A 24,337-nucleotide genomic window follows, 5' to 3' on the forward strand; every position below is an offset into this window, starting at 1 on the left:
GCAAATGGCCTTCATAAGAGAGTATTAAATCAATTATGGTACATCTTAGGAGGTAACATACAGAAAGGATGGATGTGGGTGCTGGAGAAGAATGGCTGATTCTAAATACTGCCTCAGTCCTTCCTACTTGTGAAGCTTGGTCCATTCCTTAGTCAATCGCTGTTCAACCATAAAAATGATGATAATAATACCCACCTTATAAAAGCTTTTGTAAGGAATCAGTATAAGTTGCTTAGAAGAAAACCAAAGCAGAGGGAGCATCCCATAAATCCATAAATTGTAGTATCACCATGGCATATATGCACCTGTTAGAAGAATAAGGCAGGTCTGCATGTGTTACCACAGGATACTCATTAGAGAAAAGTGTTATTTTTTTCCCCTGTAGATATTGTATGATGGAGGCAGGTAAAATGTCCACTTCTGTATTTTTAGACTTGGGTGTAAGTGTTCAAATGTGTCAAGTACTACTTTATTCTCTAATTATAGGAAGGGAACAATAGCTTTTTTTAAAATTTTATTGAAGTATAGTTGATTTACAATGTTGTGTTAGTTTCTGGAGTACAACAAAGTGATTCAGTAATACATATATATATTCTTTTGTCAAATTTTTCATTATGGTTGATCACAGGATATTGAATATAGTTTAGGAAGGGAACAATAGTTAAGCATATTTTAAGTTTCTAATTCAGCTTTAAAAATTCTCATTACAAATGAAAATTTTAATATGTAAAATTAATCAACTCAACAGGAAAGAATAAAAATCAAAGTTAAAAGAAACTTCTTGGTCTTTGAGTACTTTATTTGAATTTGTGAATTTAAGAAACATATGTTATATATTTATGTACACAGAGAATAACAAAAATTAAATGTTCTATTGGAAAGACTACTGTGACTGGCAATATTGAGTGATTGTCATTTTATAATATTTCTTTTACACTGAAATGCCTTAACATGAAAAGACAAAAATAGGAATGGTTATGCTAACAAATGCACTTTGTTTTCCATGCCTCTAAATCTCCTTAGGAGCAAGAACTCCATATACAGGTTGTCCAAAAGATATTCAAATAATTTATGAAATAAACAAACTTGCAGCCTTACTCAGATTTTAAAAAGAAGTTGGTTTTCATTCATGTGGAAAAACCAAAAACAGAGCAAATGTGCATGCAAAGATAAATAAAAACACTGGCTGCTTCTCAGTAAAGGTGACAGTCTGTCTTTCACACTAATTTATGTACGGTATAATAAGTAACCACTAAATGTAGTAGCAGGGGGAAATTTGGCTGGAATTGTTCCTTTTACAAGGTGCAACCACACTTCCTGCCCATAATTTAATTCTAATAAGGCATCCCCAGTCAAAACCCTATCACAGCATATCTCACCGTTAATACTTTCAGACTCAAATGCAAGCTTGTCTACTCCATCAACCACTAAAAATCCAGAGATATGAGCACTAAATGACTCAATGGTATACTTAAAAACATACACCCCAAGATAGGGGATTCTGAATTTTCCAGTTCTTGGAGTATATGAGGCGCCATAGTTGACATCCAAGTTATTAAATAAGATAGGACCAGGTGCAGTCATTCCGTATGTATGAGATGCAAAAAATGCCACCATCGGTGCATATCTGTAAGATCCTTTTGAAAAATCTGTTAGCGGAAAAAAATGGAAAGAGTTAATTTTCATGTTTTGATCTTGTTCTGTTTATATCTTTATCATTTTATCTCGGTTACAAAAAGCGTTAGTAGAAGAAAAAAGGTCATTCATCAGACTTAACAAGGGCATATGTGTCTGGGTTTTTGCCCCTTTTCTTGCCTGAACTACCCAAAATTGCTTAGCCTCTCTGAGACTGTTTCTCCGTTTAGATCAGGATAGAATGGTGGTAGTAACACTCAATACCTTCCTCATAGAAATGCCTCAGAGATTAATTTGCATGTTGCTTTGATCTCTCCAGAGATGAAGGAATTCAAAGCACTCTGATTATTATGGTATGTCAGAATGTTTTAAAGCCTCTTGCAGGAATTAAAACTGATATGATGCAGAAACAATTTTTCCAGCACCTTGTCAAACAGTTTCTAGAGGCTAAAACAGAAACCCAATGAAATTGTATGCACTATCGAGAAGTAGACAAAAGCAATCTTCTATGTAATTAATGCCAAATGTACTTACAAAGAGTGAGATTTAAAAACAGACTAAAAAATGTACTCTTTATTATGCAGCGCACTATTAAGAAAAGCCTGATCTGCAACATATTTTTTTGCTGTCATTTTAAAGAGAATATATTTTAAGCCCTGCACACATTTTCTTGTATAAAAATCAGAAATGGTACGCTCTGGAAGTAAATCTATAGCAACCAATACTTACGAAAGTAAATGGGCAAAAAGGCATCTTGTTCTACTCCATACATCTGAGCATGTTCTAACAGCCCTTAGCCAGTCAAAATGACACTATGAACTTGACCTTCATAGAAGACATACTGCTATTCACTTATTATGGCTTCATTTAAAGGATCAGATCTGATATGAATCAAAGATGTATTCTTTAACAACTTGTTTGAGGAGAAAAAGTTCATACTAGTTCGACATATATATATATATATGTATTTTCTTTTAAGATGCACTAGGAAAAAAATAAGTGGGGGGGGGGATTTTCACTAAACTGCCTCTATTATACCAATATTGACAATTTCAACTTGTGTATATCAGTGAGTTTACCTGACAAAATCATGTATGTTATTCACTTAATTTGAGAAGTAAAAGGAATTAATCCTCAAGTGAGTCCAGATTAAGCAGGTCTAAACATTCATTCGTAAACAGTTCAAAAAATGTTTTTATGACCTTGAGCAAATCCAAGGATGTGTGTACTTTCTTACCTGGAGCTAAAGCATTTTCTTCCACCACCTTGACAGTACAGTTGTCACCAGTAAAAGGATGTCGGCAAGCACAGATAACGCTAGTTCTTCCATTTATACATGTGCCCCCGTTCTGGCATGGAGATCTACTACAGTCTGAATACTCCTCTGTTACTGAAAAAGAATCAAGATGAAAGAGGGTAAAAGTGACCTGTTTTCCTGTTGATCTCAAATCATAGTTTGCAGCAGAATTAGAATTAAGGAAAATGCATTCCCAGGCCCAGGACACCCACCAATGTAATCATGGGACTTCATGCAAATCTCTGAACTACCTGAGCGGCTTCTTCTGAAGCCCTTTCCTGCTTTTTGGAAGTGGGACTAATTCTGTGATTCACTGCATTTATGTGTGGTAAATATTAAGACTTTGGTCAACTGTAGAACAGATAGACTATCTGGACACACAATCATGTATATTTGGAACCAGTACATGACAAAAGTAATATTTCAAATCATTGGAGAAAAAAAAAAGTCTATTCAATAAATGGTGCTAAGCTAATTGGATATCCATAAAAATATAAATTCCATGTGTGTAAAAATACTAAATGTGAAAAAAACATATATGATTGCATTACAGTCAAATAAAAGGAATATCTTTGTTGAGCTTTAAAATTTTGGAAAGCTCTTTCAACACAAACAAAATAAACAAAACCCAGAGGCCATAAAAGAAAAATCCTGACATTTGACCACCTAAGAATTAAAACTCATTTGCAATGAAAACCACCCATTATTGAATTTCAAAGTGCCAGATTAAGAGAAACTATTTTTTTTAACAGCTACAACAATGTAATGACTAATTATAGCAAATGAAAACTTCTGACTAATCCAAAAGAAAAAGTATGTAAACCTGTAAAAATAGTGAAAAGTGGGCAAATAATATGAACTGGCAAATCATTGAACAAAAACTACAAAAGCTCATTAAAATTTTCAAAACTTCTTCAACCTCACTACTAATTAAGGAATAACAAATTACCACCAACAACATTTTATCAGGTGGCAACATTTAAAAACAAAATAATCATGCAATATGAAGGAAAATGGGCATTCTCATACAATGTTGGTTAGAGCTTATATTGTTGGAACCTTCGAATAGGAGGACAATTTGACCATATTTGACAGAATTAAAAAGGTTCTTTTGCTTTGGAGTCAGAAATTTCTCCTGGCCAGAATATATATTCCAGATACCCTTGCATATGTATACAAAGATAATTATTCAAGAAAGTTCTTTATGATATTACTTGCACTAGTGAAAAATTGTAGGACACCTACATGACCATTGATGAGGGACTTATTAAATGAATTTATAGTATCTTTTCATCAAGGAATATTAGACAGCAGTAAAAGAGTGGGGTAAATCCCCAATATGTTTGATTTGCTGAAGACGGCAAGTTTCAGTTCACTTATTAGGTATAGAATAATTTCAGTTATTTAGGAAGCCTCAAATTGTGAATATGGTTATAAACATAATTCATAATTACGTGGAGAGGAAAGGTTGGAAGAATACATTACTGGCCACAGTTACCACTGTGGCTCCACCTTGTGGAAATAGTGTAAACAGTTTACAATTCACTCATTTCAAATCATGGTCACTGATGATTTTTAAATGTAGGGTTATTTGTTTTAACATTTGTCTCAAGAGTGAGATCTATAAATATTTTAAATAATTCTACCTCATATTTAATAATTCTAATTCATATAAAATGTGACCAAACTGCATGCCTATATAATTAGAATTAAAAAAATTTTTTTGAAGTGTAGTTGATTTACGGTGTTATGTTATTAGTTTCAGGTGTACAATATAATGATGCAATATTTTAACAAACTATACTCCATATAAAGTTATGATAAAATATTGACTATATTCCCATTTTGAGAAAAATATTTAATGGATAGTGTCAAGTACAGAGCCTTATAACATACAACCAAAGATTTGTTGGCACTGATTTGTCAGTTGAAACTATTTGTATTTCATTATGCAACCAGCTACAAATCTACTTTTGTATATCATCTGACTCATATTTTTTTTACTTTATTACTAAAATACTTTAAAAATGGTTAGCTACCTTTATAATAAGTTCCTGTACATATTTGTGCTCAGTAGGCAATTTCTTCTTGAATTAACAGTAAAAATCAGACTCCAATAAAGCATCATTTTCTTTTTGACATCTTTCCTCATCCCTTTTGATAGAATTAATTGTATGAATTCTCTTACTTGTTGTCTGATGCTCTGAAGTTCTGTTGAATTTATCATACCCTACTGTAATTGCTCACTTGTCCTTACTTCCAATGAGTGTGGGCTTTTGTGAGGTGAGGGCTCAGGTCCTCCATTTCTTAAACTTTGTGTCACTATTGACTAGCACAGTGCCTGACATATAGAAGTGCTAAATTGTCTTTTTAAAGATGAATAAACAAATCAATGGAAGATGGAGTAGATGACCTCATCCTTAATCTAATACTCTTATCCCTTCATCACATGTTCTAAAACATCATGCAGAGTTCGATGCTATGATGTCACTGGCTTGTTTTTCTAGAGACATAGAATTATTTCAAGCAGACTTTCCACAACTTCTACCTTGGGCTTCCATAACCTCTTAAACTCCTTCCAGTCCATTTATTTTCTTTGTTGGAGATCGTACAATTAGTTAAGTTCTGCCAACTCAACATTCTACTGTCTTGTGCAAAGAGCATAACTAATCTTTTAATATTCATTTCCCTGCTCTGAACATGACTAAAATTCTTTTACCACTGTCTTGGAACGTTTCATAAGTCTCAATTTGTTCTGATCTTTGCTTTCTGTGCCCTAATATGTGCTCAAGTTACACTTTTCTATTAATCCTACTTCCATATTTCATAAATATTCATGTTAAATTTGAACTGACTGAAGAGCGCCTTACATTTTCAATGCACTGTCTTTGCCAGTATTTACCATTCTTTATTTTAATTACTTGCTTAATGTCTGAACTCCGTGAGAAGAGGGATTGTGTTGAATTTACCACTCTGTCCACTCAACCTTTCTTGGCGCTCATTCAGCACTTACTCAATAGGTATTCAATGAATAAAATGAAAGGCCACTTTATATTGATGTCTTCTATTTTTATTTATAGTACCCCTAACATGTCATATATAATATGTTTTACATAACATAATGTTTTACTTTTCTTAATTACTTATTTAAATTATTTTTAAATTCGTAAAGCTTAGTTCTATTTTAGCTTCAGTGTTTTATTTTTTTATTTCTTCATTTAAACAGTAACGTTGTAGAGAGCAGATAACTCTGATCTCTGCTTAGGGCAGAAATGGAGTTTGAAACAGGTTAGTGAGGAGACCTATCACTGCCTCTGGGTGAGTTTTGTCATACACAGGAAAACATTATACAAATCCACCAGTATCTGCTCTAGATACTGTATCCACACAACATTAGAACTTTTCTTTATCTTTCATCCTGATGCCAATGCTCTCTAACATGTTTTCACCCTCATACCGATGGATACATTAATTTTCAATGCTATTCTGTTGCATCATTTATCAAAATTATACCTATCAAATAATACTTATCCTTCCATTGCTCTAAAAATACTTCATATGTCCCTTTTCAACAACTTCTAGAAATGTGAACAGTTGTTTATATTACATTTTCAGATTCATTGCTCTAATCACTCATATTCTGTTCATTGGTGTATAGACAGATGGCAATATTGTTTCCAACCATCTTTACTACTTTTCCTTCAATTGTCAGTTTTAATTTTTGTTCTTCTTTTTAAATCGCATCTGTTGTTCTTGATATTGTTTCTGGGATCTTTTTTCTCAACCTTTCAAATATAATTTAAAGCTCATTTAATCATATCAACAATCTTTACCAAATGAAGTAGCCCTGTCCCAGATGATTTATTATAACCCTTGTCATTAAACTATTTTCATTTATCTTAAGCCATGACCCAGGAAATTTAATGTTTTTTATTTGATATTATCATCTGTTTTGCCTTTTTCTCATAATCTTCAATCAAAAGAAGTATTACAAATGGCAAATATATTGAAATATGCTCAACAACGTTAGTCATTAGGAAAATGCAAAATAAAATCACAATTAGATACAGTAATACACTTATTAAAATGGTAAAATAAACAACATTGACAGTGCCAAGTGCTGACAAGGTTGTGGAGCAATTAGAATTCTCATACATTACTCATGGAAATAGCAAGTGATTGGCCTGTCCTTATAAAGTTAAAACTGTACTTATCTTACAACCAAGCTATGCTACTGGTACATATTAGCTCGAGAAATGAAAACATATGTGTACACAAAAACCTTTATGTGAATGTTTATAGCAGCTTTATTCAGAATCACCTCAAACTGAAAACAGCCAACATATCCTTCAACTACTAAATGGGTAAACAAACTGTAGTACAGCCGTACACAATGGACTACTACTGGGTAATGAAGAGGAATACATGCAACAACATGGATGGATCTCAAACATATTACACTAAGTGAAAGAAGCCAGACTCAAAAGCTTACACACAGTGTATGATTTAATACACTTTGAAAATGTAAGGGAAGAAAACAGATCCCAGTGGCTGGGAGTGGAGGTAGGGTTTGACTACAAAGTTACATAAGAGAATTTTGGGGGGGTGATAGAACTGTACTTCATCTTCATTGTTGTGGTGATTGCATGACTACACATCTGTCAGAATTCATAGACTACACATCAAAAACAGTGACTTGAACTCTATGTAAATTATACCATAAAACTCAAACCTCTCCCCAATATTTTTACTTCTATTATTTTGTTTGCACAGGTCTCCTACATCACTATGTCTTCTTGTCTTTTTCTTTTTCTTAAGGACTTTGAGTTCAGAGAATCACGCACTTTCCTTGTTCTGATGGTTCTGATTACTCCTCCCCCAACCCCCGTGCTCTCTTCAAATAAAGGAAATCTCCATGTTTCTGTCTTCAGTTCTTTTCTTTTTCTTTAGCTACCTAATTCACTTCTTTGTCCTCAGATATCACTTCTGTGCAATAATTTCCACTTTTTATCTACAAACCCTCTTTTGGTTCCAGACCTACATTTGTAAATGACTTCTGGACATTTCTATAGGGATAAGAGATCTTTAAACTCATGTATCACAGAATAAACTTCTCTTCCTGTGTACAACTGTACTTCCTCCTTAACCTTCCTATTTCCATTAATGGAATTGACCAACTTCCCATCACTGATGCTTTATTTAAACTTTGGTGTTATTCTTTATTCTAAGAGTTTGTATTTTCAATTAGCTGTTTTCTACTGAATATATATTCACTTTTAACTAACATTCCTAGTTTCCATTTTGTTCCTTTCTCTATCACTATTTGAAGTCTTAATCTATTCAAGCCAGGGCTGCTGTAATAATTTTCTGACTGATCTGTGGAAGAACGCAAAATAAATCGTAATAATGCACATACGAGGTGATGTCATACTCCTGCTCAAAAATGTTTAATTGTTAACAATAGGATGAATTTAAACATATTATACTCAACACAGTGTGTAAACGGTTGATTGAATAAATGCTCAGCCCAAAGCTACCTCTTCCATGAGATTTGTCCAAACATCCAGTTCTCAATGAGACACGAAACTCTTATGATAATGAACTCCTATAACATTCATTTAGTGCTTAGTATATGCTGTGGCATGTTTCTTTTCTTTCACATTCAAAACAGCTTTATAACAGCATAGTGTTCAAAAGCACATGGAAAAAATTTTAAAACTTAAAACATAACAACCAAATATCACATTACTCTATAGGTACATCTTGCACTGTCAACTTTTGTTACAACAAAATAACAAAGTTTCCATTATATCCCCAGTTGCCTGCAGAATTCACTATTTTTCCCACAGTTGAAGCCTATCCCACCATCTTATTTAATAATACTGCACTTGGCTCCCAACACACTCAACACATCCCACAAAACTCTGCTTCTCTACCTTTCTCTGCTTTTTCTTTTATGCATAATATTTATCACCTTTTAACATACTATGAAATTTACATTTTTACTTATGTTTTTTTTCTCTATCCTTGCTAGAGTGTAAACTCCAAGAAGATAGATTTTTTTAAACATGTTATGATGTATCCAAAGCATCTATAACAATACCTGATTTTATTGGCACAATATTTGTGCTGATGCCTCTCGAATCTAAATATCCATGAAAAATTTTAAATTTAACGCTTGCTTAGGATTATAAAGCCTAGAAAAGAGTTCTTAAAGGACTGTTGATTAACTATAAAAATTGATTTCCTTTTTTGTAAAAGTTAGGTGTGTATTTTAATTCCTATATGACTGGCGCATTGACACACAATAACTTTCTTTCACTGATTTCTTTAGCTGTCCAAACACTGTGTAATAATTTTTCTGGTAATTTGTTCGAGAGGTGAAGAGACTTGAGTTTTCATTAATCCATAGTATCAACAAAGTGCCATGTGATATTTTCCCCTAAAACAATGATATTCAAAATAAACAGCTTTGAATAATTCAAATTAAATTTATAATAAAATACTTATTATTTCCATTCAGATCCACTTTGAGGCTGTGTATAGTAAAACTGGCAATTACAACTTTTAGGGTATGTTTTTCAAATTTCATACGCAGTTAATATACGGCAGAGCTATTTTTTTATGCTGCAATTTTTTTGTCAAGGTGCGAGTATCATGTCCACTCAGACTGCTGTGCCACATGGTCACAATCTGTGATTTAATAATCCCAGCACCTTCTTTTTCATGTTTGATAATCAATACAGCACAAAATAATACTATCATGTGCAATTTGGAACTTATAGTGTTGTCAGGGACTGGTGGAAAGACATCTATTCAGTGTATTTAATTACAGACCAGTTAATAATCAAATTTGGTGTCAAAACTTTGGTGTCAAAGAAACAGTCTATTGTTGAGAAATAGCTCCTGTGATTCTTGTTAGAAAACGAATCCCAGCATATGCAGTGACTATGTAAATGGAACCTGGTATCCTGTCCCATTTCCTTTTTATTGTCAGACCATGGGTCATAAATTTTGGTTCAGATGTGAGTGTCAAGTGCATGAGTTTCTGACTGTTCACCTTAGGTACCATGGTCACTTTATTGCAAGACATGAAGCAGGAAAGGATTGTTAATTTTGTCAGCATCCTCTCTTCAACTGTCATCCTTCCATACAAAGGGGCATCCTCTGGAAAAGTAGGGGAGTCTTTTCTTCTCCCAGGGAACAATGAACAAAAACTAGTTCATTTAATATTCTTTTCAATACTGATATGTTTTATTGACACAAACTGGGGAGGCTGTCCCCAGAAGACAGGTTTGCTAACCAACTCTGACACAAAGAATATCTTTAATATCATGAGCAGAAAAGAGTCAATATAACAGGCCTGAGACTGCTGCCTTTAGAAAGGCTGACTTGCAAGGATTTTCCCTTGATCTATGCCTGGGAACTTGGCTTGTCTCTATTCTCTAACTATTTAAAAAGTGTCTTTTGCAGTGCCCTGACTCTTCAGACAAGCTATATGGTTTATGCTGAATGTCTACTTTCCTTTTAGAGTATGGAGTTTTGTTATGTGCTCAACAGAGGGTACCTACGTGACCAGCCCTATTATGGAGTGAATGTTTGTGTCCCCCAAAAACTCAGAGGTGGAATTCCTAACTCCCCAGGTGATGGTACTAGGAGGTGGGGCCTGTGGGAGGTATTTAGGTCATTTAGGTATTTAGGGTGGTGCCTTCACGAATAGGATTAGTGCCCTTTTAAAAGGGACCCCAGAGAACTCTCTCACTCCTTCCCTTTCTGCCATGTGAGAATAAAACAAGAAGTTGACAGTCTGCAATCCAGAAGAGGGCTCTCATCAGAACCTGACCATGCCGGCCTGATCTCAGAACTGTGAGAAGTGAATTTCTCTTGACTATAAGCCACTTTATCCATGGTACATTGTTATAGCAGTGTGAGCCCCAATAAAACCCTTGAGAGCTTAATATCTGATGGTCTTCTCTGGGCAGAAAAATTGCACACATGTGACTGCATTTTTTAGTGACTGGAAAACAGAACACATAGAAGTACACCCCCTCATGGGAGGGAGAGAGCATAAGAAAGCCTACGCATGGATTTCTCCAGACTCCGCCTGGGTCTTTCCCCCTTGCTGATCCTCTCATCTATTATTTCACTGTAATAATCCTTAGCTGTGTGTATAACTAAATGCTGAGTCCCATGAATGCTTCTAGCATAGCAAGCTTGTGTGTCATTTTGGATACCTTACAGAACACATCGTAAACTCAATTCAAGTAGCTATCCTTCAAAATTTAATTAGCTTATAGTCAATATTTTGTATAGAAGTCAACTTATCCTGAGGTATATGTGAGAATGTTTATTTTTTATGATATGGAAAAGCATATAAAGAGTTGAAATACCTTGGAAAAAACTCTTGTTAACACTTTTGTGGATATTTTTTAGTGCTTGTCAGTACCCATGCATTTTTATACATTTAAGCCTTTATATTTTTAATCCTGTTCTTTTTGATTTATTATGTGGTAAGCATAAGCTCATTTATCAACATATGCTGAGTTTAAAACACAGTGACATAAATTAACGATGGAACAATGGAATACGATGAGCATTTAAATTACGTTGCTACATGGAAATAATTACCTATCAAATATTAAGTGAAAATTTTAGAGAAAATAAAATATAAACATCGAATATAGCTGAGAAAATTGTATCATATAGTCCTAACTACCTCAATAATACACTGTATGAAAGTTGATTTCTTTGATTCTCAAACTTTGTAAGGTAGATATGTTATTCTAATTTTATAAATGAGGAAAGTAAATTTTAGAAAAATAAATGACTTTTACAAATAAACACATTGCTAGGCAGGACTTAAACTTTGTTTTCCTGATTCCAAGTTCAGTGCTTCTTAGTCATCACAACTGCCTCTGTGCTGTGTCACAGAATTTAGAAATGGTTTTAAAGTGATGTAAGACAGTAAAATATTCACTAGGTTCTTATTTTTTCTTATAAATTGCTTATATTCACAGAAATGATAATTTAAAAGTTGTATTTGGTATACTGCCAAATCTGTTACAGAACGTAGTCTTTCTTAAGAAGAGTAGTTAAAGTGACAATGATGAATAAAAGGTTTATTAAGGAGAGTTAAATATACTTAGTAAACACTGGAGGAACGGTTAAAATAAAAAGTCAATGGTCTCAGGAGCAGAAGGCGCGTCGTCAGCCATGCTGCTGACATTGTTACAACAATTCAATTCAGGATTCAGCTCCTCTTGCAAGGCAAGCAGCCCGACCTGCTCTGCGGGGACAAATCTGCCAATTGCTCCACAAACAAATCTTCAAAGAGGAAATAAAATCCTCTTGGTGTCTACTGGACTTTTGTTTAGAAACAAATCAAATATTTAGGGATTCAACCAGAACAGTTTATCTATCAGAATTGGCCTGAGAGGAATCATAATTAGCATAACTGGATGTGGGAATGGCTCAGGAGAAAGTGATATGGAAGAGAACTCTGAATGTTACCTCCCACTGCATCAGCTCAGAGAAGATATGGTGAACAACTGATGCCAGCTTTCAATGACAACTGCCCACTGGCCATTAACACAGAAAAGCTAAACTGAAAAGTAGCCTTTTCACTTCCTTCTGGTCAACGCAGAAACAAGTGGTAATATTTGGGTCCTCAAGAAAGCAAACTCCCTGGGAATATCAACTCTGCCCATACGGAATATTCAGATATGGCCAGACTCTGAGATAGATATGATTCGTCAAACACAAGCAGAAGGAAGAGAAAGGCAGGTGAATAGACTTCACAATCTACTTCAGTACAGTAGTTGAGCGGCGCCCTGAGTCCAACAGACCAGGAGTCAGGCTCCATCACTTACTAGTTGCATGACCTTAGGCAGGATCCCTTAGTTCATCTCTCTGAGGGTTAGTTTACTCACCTTCAAAATAAGAATCATGATAGCTACCTCATAGATATTAAATGAAAGAACATATGTAGTATAATTTGTACAGTGCCTGGGATGTAGTAAGTGTTAATACATGGTGTCCAATATTACATCATTATAGTATTACTATTATTAGGCTTCAAAGGAGGTTATCAGTTATTAAAATTAAGATTAAACAGAAAGAGAGTCACAGACATAGAAAACAAACTTATGGTTACCAAAGGGGAAAGGGGGAGGGAGGAGGGATAAATGAGGAGGTTGGGATTAACATATACACACTACTCTATATAAAACAGACAAACAGGGCTTCCCTGGTGGCGCAGTGGTTGAGAATCTGCCCGCTAATGCAGGGGACACAGGTTCGAGCCCTGGTCTGGGAGGATCCCACATGCCGTGGAGCAACTGGGCCCGTGAGCCACAACTACTGAGCCTGCGTGTCTGAAGCCTGTGCTCTGCAACAAGAGAGGCCACGATAGTGAGAGGCCCGTGCACCGCGATGAAGAGTGGCCCCCGCTTGCCACAACTAGAGAAAGCCCTCGCACAGAAACGAAGACCCAACACAGCAAAAATAACTAAATAAATTAATAAACTCCTACCCCCAACATCTTAAAAAAACAAACAAACAAAAAATCCAGACATAAAACAAGGACCTATTGTATAGCACAGGGAACTCTACTCAACATTTTGAAATAACCAGAAGGGAAAAGAATCTTAAAAAGAACATATATGTATAACCGTATAACTGCATCACTGTGCTGTACACCTGAAACTAACACTATATTATAAATCGACTATACTTCAATTTAAAAAAAGAAAAAACAAGATTAAATTTTAAAAACTATGTTTCTGTGGTTTTTCTTTCTACAAACTGCATTTATTCTGCAAATGATGGTGGCTATAATCTGAATAATATTATTGTGAGATTTGTAAAATCGTGATAAATTACCTTCTGGTGTTAGGTAGGGGAGTAATGTGGCTAGACAGTATTTACAGTATCATAGCAAAGGTCAAAGGAAACACAGCCAAATTTAACTAGTATGGCAGTGTGTCTCACAGTTGGTATCCAAGGAAGTAGTTTATTTTGCAATTGGTTTATTCTTAGAGGAGAATTTAGCCTGAGTCCACTGGTTTCATTATCTTGCATAGACTTTACCTGCTCAGCTGTTCAATGAATACCATCAGTTTTACGACCCATAGAAGCAGAGCCGGCTTAATGAGCACGCATATCTACGCATCCACTTGAAAGGGCCTCACACATTTCTGTTGCTGATCCTGCGGTACAGTGAGTATCTGCCCCACATATGAAATTAGGCCAATATACCTTTATTGCCCTGACATCATTATGGGTTATCTTTACAAAGATAAAATAAAGAACTTTTAATTAATTATTAACTTGAGGCCTAGAAAAATTCTACTTACAGTAAATAAAGGAACAAGAAACAATTATATCAAGGCATCATTAAAAAGAGAATCAGTACTAAGTTAATTATTAGCCCATTAAGCCCAATATTGAGTCAACTTGATATAAATGTCTCAATGCAATTTTTATAAGCTCCTAACATGCATTCTTTATACTCTGAAAGTTTATTAGTTCTTATGTTCTACTGAGTCTCTTAACTCAATTAATTTTGAAGCTATTTAAATTTATACTTACTGTAGAGATACGGGTATTTTTTGGTTTAAGGAAAAAAGAATGACCCAGTTTGCCTGGTGTATGATCACATATCCTGCAGAGTTTAACTGAAACTCATTTGCAGTGTCCACAAGAGAACCAAGGATTAAAGTAGTTTGGAGAAAGAGCAACTCAATATTTTTCCTAAAATGATTATTGTAAGAACATCTTGTACTGAAATACTACTTTTCTCTTGGAAACATGTAAGCCTAAATAATTTGTTCTGTGATCCCACATGGTAAGATTAGTCCTCCTGGGTCAGATTAATTTGGAAGGAGTCATAAATAAATACAATAGCTTAAATAGTCAAGAGACAACTCAACTTTGTATTATTCTGTGATTTTTCATATTCTCTGAACATTCAGAGATTAAACATGAAGGGTCATGTTAAGCTAGGATAATGATTACCCTTCTGTAATGAAAAAGCAATAAAATTCAAAATTCATCCAAATGAGTGTATATTTTAACAGCAGACTCATATGAGAGGTTCACTGTATTTCTTTTAATAAGAGTCCGTAGCTATTCTTTTCATTGTGGAAAGATTATTTAATATTACTCATATGCCAGACATCTTAATAAAACACTTCTTTCATACAGAGAGACTATTAAGTAGTTTATATGCACTACACTAAATTCCTCTTTCTTCCCAAATGTGTGCTTCTCTGGTGTTTACAACATCTGTCAATGGTACTTCGACCCTCTCATTTCCCAAATGCAAAACCGCAGAATATTCTAGATCTCTCCCCTCCCCAAATGCTGTGTATTCAGGCTGTGAAAAGCTCATGTTTTTTTACAGCAATGCAGTCTGCAACATATTTCTACTAATGAGCTCAGAAAAATACCTACTGCAATCCCATCTCATAAAAGGAAGAAGCCGAAACCCAGAGAGGGGAATTACTCAAGGCTACACAGAAACATACGGAAATAACTAGGACCAGAATCATGATTTGTTGTTCCTTAGACCATTAATTTTCCCACAATCTTTCTGTTTCTGTTGATGTTACTTTCATGATACTATTCATACCCATCTCCTCTGATGCAACTACCTCTTCCTAAGATCTGGCTTTCACTGATCTTGCCAATAGTGTCCTAACTGGTATCTCTGATTTCTTCTTTGTAGTCATGCTACACGCTACTCCTAGCTTCGTGCTTCTGAGACACAGTTCTCACCATACCCAATGCTCTGCTTGAAATTTTCAAAGACCGTTCTTTACAAAATCATGTCTACATGCCTTGAATGTATCTCCCCAAAATTTATATGTTCATATCGTAACTTCCACAGTTGCTGATATTAGGAGGTGGGGCCTTTGGAGGTGCTTAGGAGATAAGGATGGAGCCCTCATGAATAGGATTAGTGTTCCCAGAGCTCCCTCACCCCTTCTGCCATGTGAGGACACAGCATGCAATTACTGGAACCAAGTGAACCAGAAAGAGGGCCCTGATTTTGGACTTTCCAGTCTCTAAAACGTCGAGAAATAAATTTCTGTTGTTTCTAAGCTACCCAGTCCGTGGCATTTCGTTAAAGCAGCCCAAAGGGACTAAGATACTTAGCTTGTCATTCAAGGCCTTCTGTGATCTGCCCAAACTAAATACCTGCTCACTGTACCTTCACTCAGCCAGACAGTCATTCAACAGATATTCACTGAGTTCCTGTTGTATACTGACACTTTGCCAGGTAACACCAAAATGAATAGGATACAATCTGGTCTTACTCATCAGGGAGCTCATTGTCTAATAGCTTCCTTTAATTACACATGTAAAGAAAAATGTTCTACAAGGGCAAACTTGATTGTTTTATAGGGGTCTTGTCAGAAAAAAAGTTAAGAAATATGTAGAAAAATATTTACACTATAAACAGTTGTTTTGTATTGATGCCTGCTTTATATAGGATAAAATCAGCTTCAAATAATATATCAGGGATCTTTGAATTTCTTAACTATTTACTCAAGTTTAAGTAAGTGTTCTTTATATCTTATGGTCTTGCTAAACCATACAGACCTACTAAATACCACTTAAATAGGAAAAGAGATTAAAAGTTAATTTTTAACAATAGCTTACCAGGAAGTAGAATGTTGTCTGTGTTTCTTTGGGTCCGGCCCATCAGGACAGTGGTCAGATTCACTGTTGGTTTCTTAAGTGTATTGGGTTTCTTCAGCAATGGTTTTATTTGCTTCTGTGACTTGACAATGTTTGCAAGACTACCAGACAATGATTGATTTATATACTGAGTTAAATTAGATAGGGCAATTTGAGTTTTTATTTCAATCACTGATTCCACAAATTCTGTCAGACCTTTCTGAAGAAGCTGAGTATCTGGTATGGAACCTTTTATCTTGGGTATGGTAGCATTCAGTTCTGATATACTTGTAGAAGCATCATGACATATTGTTAAAGCTTCATAGAGAGTCTTGTTAAGTAAAGAGAAATTAATGGAAAGATGAATGGATTTTGCTTCCAGTGCTTTAAATCTGGAATTTAGTACCTGCAGTTGTAGAGCCTGGTCTCTCTCATTTGTAGCCACAAAGCCTTTTTTTAGTGAAACATAATAAGGTATGAGCGTCTTGGTCACTTTAGACTCAACGCCTTGCAACCGAGTTTCAAAATTTTTGGAAATGTTTGTGGCTGAGAGTATTTTTTCCTCCAAATGACTCATAATTTGCTGGTATTTTATCACTTGGGAACTGGTTTCATTGATCATTTGAGAAATCTTTTGAAAGTTGGACAGACTTAGTTTTTCATCTTTAGGAATATTTGCAAGGGCCTTGGCAACTTGCAGAACAAAGTTATATTTCTGATTGTCATTGACCAAAATCTCAATAGAATCATTCAAACGTTGGAACTGAGAAATGAATGTCAAAATAGTCTCCATATTTTGGGTACATTTGTGATGGACCTCAGGATTATACTTTGTTGTATCTAAAGTCTCTTTTAGCATGTAGTTATCTTGAATGAAGTCAATGGCATTATTTATAATAGTTATTGTCTTATTTAGACCGTCTTCCATTTCTAAGGCATGTTCATTGATACGTCTGTCTAAGGAATCCCCACGACTCTGTACTTCATTTCTAAGTAAGTTGTATCTTTTTGTAAGTTCTTTGATAAGCAAATTTAGACTGCTAACAGCAGTCATCAGATTTTCCACTTTTTTCTTTGTAGCTACTACTTCTTTTGGTTGCTCATACGTCATTGTCTCTCTAAAGGATGCTCCCTGCTCGAGCAAGGGTTGAAGAATCTCCATATCGTAAGTCAGATCATTTAGTTGCTCATTCATTTTATCCATCTTAGTGTCCATTGGAAAGAGAACCTCAACCAATGTTTGGTTTAAAACTTGTAAATTCTCTTCTGTGTCCTTAATTTGAAATTTAAAATCATCTCTGCATTTGGATAACATGTGTTCACATTCCTCCCTGACAGATTCTTTCTCCATCTCCAAAGCAAGGGTGAGATTGTTAATCTTGCTATCTTGGGTGTGCAAATCATCGAACATACGCAGCAGCATCAAACCCTGCTTCTTTACAGTCTCATGTAGAGTAGACATGTATTCAGTGACGTTATTGCTAACTGATCCAGCGGCTGGAACACTCTTCTGATTTGATACTTGTTCAGTGGATAAAAGATGCTCCTGCATGTCCTTCATTTTAGAAAGGGTCTTGTTGAGGGATTCATGATACAGAATGCTCCTTGAGCGCTCCTGTTCTAGAGCACCTTCTAAATGAGTCTGCTTTGCTTCTAGTTCTTTAATAGGCTTCTCACATGTAAAAGTCATTTCTTGTCTTACATTCACAATGCGATTTTTTAGATCCAGTATATCAGTCGAAGTGGGCCTATTTTCTTGCATTAAAACAGACTTTTGCTGGACTGCTACTGAAACCACGGTTTCATTAACTTGTCGAATTATCTGTCTGGTGTTTTCAAGGTCCTCTGAGAGAGTTGATACAGTCTTGAAGAGCTGCACTATGGTCTCCTGCATGTCATTTTGAAAAATTTTAAATTGTTCTCTTACTATATCTTTCACCAGATCATTAATGCTTTTGGATTTTAGACCTGGAGAAAGAAATAATAAACAACAATAAATGATACATGATTTTAATAATGTAAACTTTAGATAGCTCTAAAAAGATAAAAGTTTGAGACTAAACATTAATGACATGAAATAATGAAAATATCTCTTGACTACATTTACTTATGAAATTTTAAAAAAATTAGAGTTCATATAAGGTGATCACCCTCTTAACTGATAAGTCTGAGGGAAAAAAATCAGTTGCCGGGAACACGCTAGAATCATAGAACTAAGGTTCTCTGGACAAAGGCATAAAGGAACTACTACCGACTTCAGTTAATACACCCTTGTATGCAATGTTTCTAGCCTTAGTCTTGCATAAAAATAAATGGTTTGGGGCTTTCTGCCTTAGTAAATAATACCTGATGTTAGCTCATGACTGTTTATTAGGTTTCTAGTACAGTTGACCCTTGAACAATGCAGGGAATGGAGTGCCGACCCTCTGCGCAGCTAAAACTCCACGTATAATTTATAGCTGGCCCTCCATTATAGCCAAGATTCCTCTGAATCCACAGTTGCACATCCTTAGATTCAACCAACCGACTGTGGATTGTGTAGCACTGTAGTATTTACCATTGAAACAAGTCTGCTTATGTAAGTGGACCCAGGAGGTTCAAACATATGTCGATCAAGGGTCAACTGTAATTAGGTTTCAGAACTAGTGTTCCGAGCTTATAAAATTTAATATATTGGGCTTCCCTGGTGGCGCAGTGGTTGAGAGTCCGCCTGCCAATGCAGGGGACATGAGTTCGTGCCCCGGTCCGGGAAGATCCCACGTGCCACGGAGCGGCTGGGCCCGTGGGCCATGGCCGCTGAACCTGTGTGTCCGGAGCCTGTGCTCCGCAACGGGAGAGGCACAACAGTGAGAGGCCCGCGTACCGCAAGAAAAAAAAAAAATTTAATATATTGACTGCAGAGACGAAATATAATGAGGTTCCCAGAGGAGGAACAATATGAAGTAATAATCACAAGATTCAACAATAGTTCATAATAACAATAAAATAAAAATAATGAGAGGTTTGAGGATCAAAAAACTAAGTCAAATGACAGAAATTTAAGATACACATTGACTCTCATAATATGACATTAATTTTTTTTTTTTGCGGTACGCGGGCCTCTCACTGTTGTGGCCTCTCCCGTTGCGGAGCACAAGCTCTGGACGCGCAGGCTCAGCGGCCATGGCTCACAGGCCCAGCCGCTCTGCAGCATGTGGGATCTTCCCAGACCGGGACACGAACCTGTGTCCCCTGCATCGGCAGGCGGACTCTCAACCACTGCGCCACCAGGGAAGCCCGACATTAATTTTTTAGGTGATTTTATTTATTTTTAGTTTGATAATTCTTTTTTAAAATATTTCTATTGAAATATAGTTGATTTAAAATATCATGACATTAATTCTTAACAAAAAGAGGAGAGGAAACTTGCCACTAATGAAGCACATACTAGTTATCTCCCCTTTAGAAAGAATAGACTGATCACGAGCCAGAATTATGGATAGTTATAAACGTAGCATTAGAAAAAAAAAGGAAAAAGAAAAAAAGGGTCTTGAACTATTCAGAACTACTTAGAACAGGAAATAAATATTCAAACATGTAAAAACATAGAAACAAACCTGTTACATACAAAAACAGAAAATGGGAAAAATAAAACATGCTTGAGGCATATTTATAGTACATGGCAATGAAACAGGTATAAATGGAAGATATGTTCATTCAAACATGTAGCCAATATCTATAAGGTAAAATACAGGCAACATAATACAAAGCATTTTAATCAGGAAGGTCTGTACAATGGAGTATTGTGAAGTAAGTTATGGCTACTATGAAGTCTATTCAAGAAAGATGATTATAGGATAAAAATACATAGTCCCTACATGTCTCTATTTTGTAAGCGAGTTTTAAAAAGTATTTAAGTTGCTTGAGAGACCTCCATAAAACATATTGTGAAAGAGCAATTATACCAAATAGAATGATATATTGCTTGAGGGTCTTGATGCTAATTAATGTGGTACAAAGACAAAGCTGTGAATGGATAAATATTTCCTTGGAAATCCTAGACCTTAAAGATGCATGTTTTTAATTGATCTTTAGGGTCTAGGATTTCCAGAGTACAAAAATTTATTTTACATTTCTAAACCTAGTGGAAACTGATATAAACTTAAAAGTCTAGAAACTATAAGTAAGTGAAAATCAACTTGTATGTAATAGAAAAAAATAATAAAAGCACATGAAGTATGAAATAGTAATCAGTGACACACAGCACCAAAGTACTAAGGAAAGGCTTAGAAAAGATTATATAGCTGCAGTTAAGATAAATTATACTGAAACAGTCCTAACTTTTGCATTTACTAACATGAATAATCATACCAAGAAAAGTTTTAAAGTATTTTTATTTTCTAAATTTTACTTAGCATTTGACATGTCACTCATTTATACAACAAATCTTTGTTGAGTACATTCTAGATGCTACACAGAAAATGAAATTTGGAAAATTAGATTTCTTATGCTTAAAATAGAATATATTAGCTTCACTAAGTGTAAGTGCTATTAACTACTTAATACTACTTAAAGTGCTATTAACTGCTTAATTAACTACTTAATAGCAAAGTTATTTTTATTGCACTTTCTACAGGATCATTTAGTCATTTCCTGTGGGTTAAAATTGTCTTTAATTCTCATGATGAAAACAGCTAGATGAAACACAATAAAATAATTAAGGTTAGGAATCAGACTTCCCTAGGATTTATAACCTCATAATTCTGGCTTAAAATGTTTTTCAAGATTGACAAGGTAAAATAAAACTTAAGCGTAATTAAATTAATTAATTAATTGTGGACAATAACAACAGATTTTAACTACAGCAAGGGAAAAACTACATGATCTGAAAGTCAGAAAAAGAATGAAAATAGGCGAAAACACTGTAATAGGTAAAATTCAGTACAGAATCTTGATCAAATTAACTAGGAAAAAAAGTAAACAATCAAAGTAAAAATTAGAAGGTACTCTCATGCTTTAAAACTTCAGTGGAGGCCGGGTGCCCCGCCCCAGGGAGGGGAGGAGGAGAGGCAAGAGGGTTTGGTTGAGCTGCAGCTGTTTGTCTGTCTGACACGGGCTTGGGCCCTATGGCGGGGGAGACGGAGGCCCGGACTGTTGAAGCCTGGACGTCCCCTCCCCTCCCCCTCCCCTCCCCTCCCCTCCCCTCCCCTCCCCTCCCCCTCCCCTCCCCTCCCCTCCCCTCCCCTCCCCTCCCCTCCCCTCCCCTCCCCTCCCCTCCCCTCCCCCTCCCCTCCCCCTCCCCTCCCCTCCCCTCCCCTCCCCTCCCCCCTCCCCTCCCCTCCCCTCCCCCCTCCCCTCCCCTCCCCCCTCCCCCCTCCCCTCCCCCCTCCCCTCCCCCCTCCCCTCCCCCTCCCCTCTCCCCTCCCCTCCCCCTCCCCCTCCCCTCCCCTCCCCCTCCCCCTCCCCCTCCCCTCCCCTCCCCTCCCCCTCCCCTCCCCTCCCCTCCTCCCCCTCCCCTCCCCTCCTCCCCCTCCCCTCCCCTCCCCTCCCCTCCCCTCCCCTCCCCTCCCCCTCCCCTCCCCTCCCCTCCCCTCCCCCTCCCCTCCCCTCCCCTCCCCCCTCCCCTCCCCTCCCCTCCCCTCCCCTCCCCTCCCCTCCCCTCCCCCCTCCCCTCCCCCCTCCCCTCCCCTCCCCTCCCCCTCCCCTCCCCTCCCCTCCCCCTCCCCTCCCCCCTCCCCTCCCCTCCCCTCCCCCTCCCCTCCCCTCCCCTCCCCTCCCCTCTCCCTCTCCCCCCTCTGCTGCTTTGTGGCATCCCCCTCCCTCCACCCTTTCCCACTCTTATAATCTAGCCATGACTAGCAAAAGCACAGCCAGGCCCAGCGGGCAGCCCCAGGCCAGCAAAATATGTCAGTTCAAATTGGTCCCGCTGGGTGAGTCTGCAGTGGGGAAGTCTAGCTTGGTATGACGTTTTGTCAAAGGGCGGTTCCACAAGTACCAGGAGAGCATCACCAGAGCGGCCTTCCTCACCCAGTCGGTTTGTCTAGAGGACACAACAGTCAGGTTTGAGATCTGGGACACAGCTGGGCAGGAGCGATACCATAGCTTGGCCCCCGTGTACTACGGAGGTGCCCAAGCTGCAGCTGTGGTTTATGACGTTACTAATCAGGAAACCTTCGCCCGAGCAAAGACATGGATAAAGGAACTCCAGCGACAGGCCAGTCCTAGCATCATTATTGCCCTGGTGGGGAACACAGCTGACCTGGCCAACAAGCGCATGGCAGAGTACGAAGAGGCCCAGGCGTAGGCAGATGACAACAGCTTACTGTTTATGGAGACTTCAGCCAAGACAGCTGTGAACCTGAACCATCTCTTCCTGGCGATAGCTAAGAGGTTGCCGAAGGGTGAACCCCAGGATCTGGGGGGTGCAGCAGGCTGAAGCCGGGGTGTGGATCTCCATGAGCAGTCCCAGCAGAACAAGACCAGTGTTGTAGCAACTGAGGGGCGGCGAGCGGCAAACAAGGATGGAGCTAGCGCGAGAGCTCAGAACTAACCTCCATCCCCACCGCTCAGCACATAGCCCCTGCGGTAACAGCACACTGGGCCCTGGCTCCCAAGGGCTGCCCCTTGACAGCTCCGTCACGGCACTTTGTAACGCTTCAGCAACAGGCAGCTGTTGCCACTGGCTTCCTACCCCTACTCTGGGGCTTGGGGGGCAGATCCCCCAGGACTTACCTTCCAAATCAAACTTTCTTCACTTTGTATTATAGGTGCAAGACAGTGACCTACTTATCTTTCCTCCTCCTCCCCATTTTTTCAGAAAACTCTCTTTTTGTCTCCTTCCCCTTCCCCTTCTGCTTTCGGTCAGTCTCTGTTCTTGATCCTCTTTTTCTTCCCCTCCCCGGGATGGAGAAGGTAGTGAACCCAGGAACTGAGGAAGGAGGTTTGCAGTTCAGTCACATTAGGGGCCCTGGGGGAAAGTAAGCCTCAGAGCAGAGGGGAGTAAGGAAATATTTCCTTTTTGTTTTTATGTGGCTGGAGTTCTCATATTTGGAAACACTGAGCTGGCCTTGTGGAGGGTGTTTCTAGGTAGAGGCGAGAATGGGAAGGCAAGCTCTCAGGCACCAGGTTGGAGTCTTGTTGTTAGCTAACTGGGCAGAGGTGGAGATGCAGTGTCATCTGTGGCTCAGGAACTCTTCCAAGGCTTACTGTCCCCTCACCCAGCCTCTTAGGTAGCTTCTCCCCCATAGTGGGGGAGATTCTGGACCCCAGAGTCCTCCAAAGAATCTTCACTGGCTGCCTGCATCTTTGGCTCTACTGTGATCTACAGGGAGGGACCAGCCTCTGACTTACACATATGCATTTTTTTCTCTCTGGCGCTCAGATGGCCTCAGACCCAGACCCTATATCCCCCCTGCAGTTTGTACTTTAATTGATGGTAGTTCAGTTGTGATACTGTTTTATGGGGGGTTTGATTGATTTACCTGCCCTCTTAACTTTTTAATTAAGTGGAATCCGAGGTGTATATGAGGTTTGGGGAGGGGCTGTAGAGAACAGTACCGGTGGCAGCTACTCAAGCCCAATCTCCATTGCTAGCTTCCTCCAACTCTGATTCTTACTTCACCTATGTTCTGGTCAGCCTAACTCTTGGGTGTACGTTTAATCTTTCCTGAGGAATTAACTGAGCAGCTGGAGAGCAGTCTCAGGATAGCACAGGCCATTGTAGGGGAGTGAAAAGGAGTCAGC

General features: G+C 37.7%; 1 protein-coding gene and 1 pseudogene across 1 annotated transcript in view; one reads left to right on the forward strand and one right to left on the reverse strand.

The window, feature by feature from the left end:
* Positions 1-507: 507 nt before the first annotated feature.
* The window catches only part of MMRN1 (multimerin 1), a 66,992-nt gene continuing 43,162 nt past the window's right edge, over positions 508-24,337 (reverse strand). Inside the window, exons 6-8 of the mRNA XM_067736964.1 lie at positions 16,598-18,583; positions 2,873-3,025; positions 508-1,649 (exon numbers count right to left, since the gene is read on the reverse strand). Coding sequence (XP_067593065.1) covers positions 1,228-1,649; positions 2,873-3,025; positions 16,598-18,583 — 2,561 coding nt within the window. The 3' untranslated portion in view covers positions 508-1,227. The remainder of the gene's footprint in view (positions 1,650-2,872; positions 3,026-16,597; positions 18,584-24,337) is intronic.
* LOC137223281 (ras-related protein Rab-5B pseudogene) lies at positions 22,431-23,092 on the forward strand (annotated as a pseudogene).

The sequence above is a fragment of the Pseudorca crassidens genome, chromosome 4 (assembly GCF_039906515.1).
Source record: "Pseudorca crassidens isolate mPseCra1 chromosome 4, mPseCra1.hap1, whole genome shotgun sequence".
NCBI lineage: Eukaryota > Metazoa > Chordata > Mammalia > Artiodactyla > Delphinidae > Pseudorca > Pseudorca crassidens.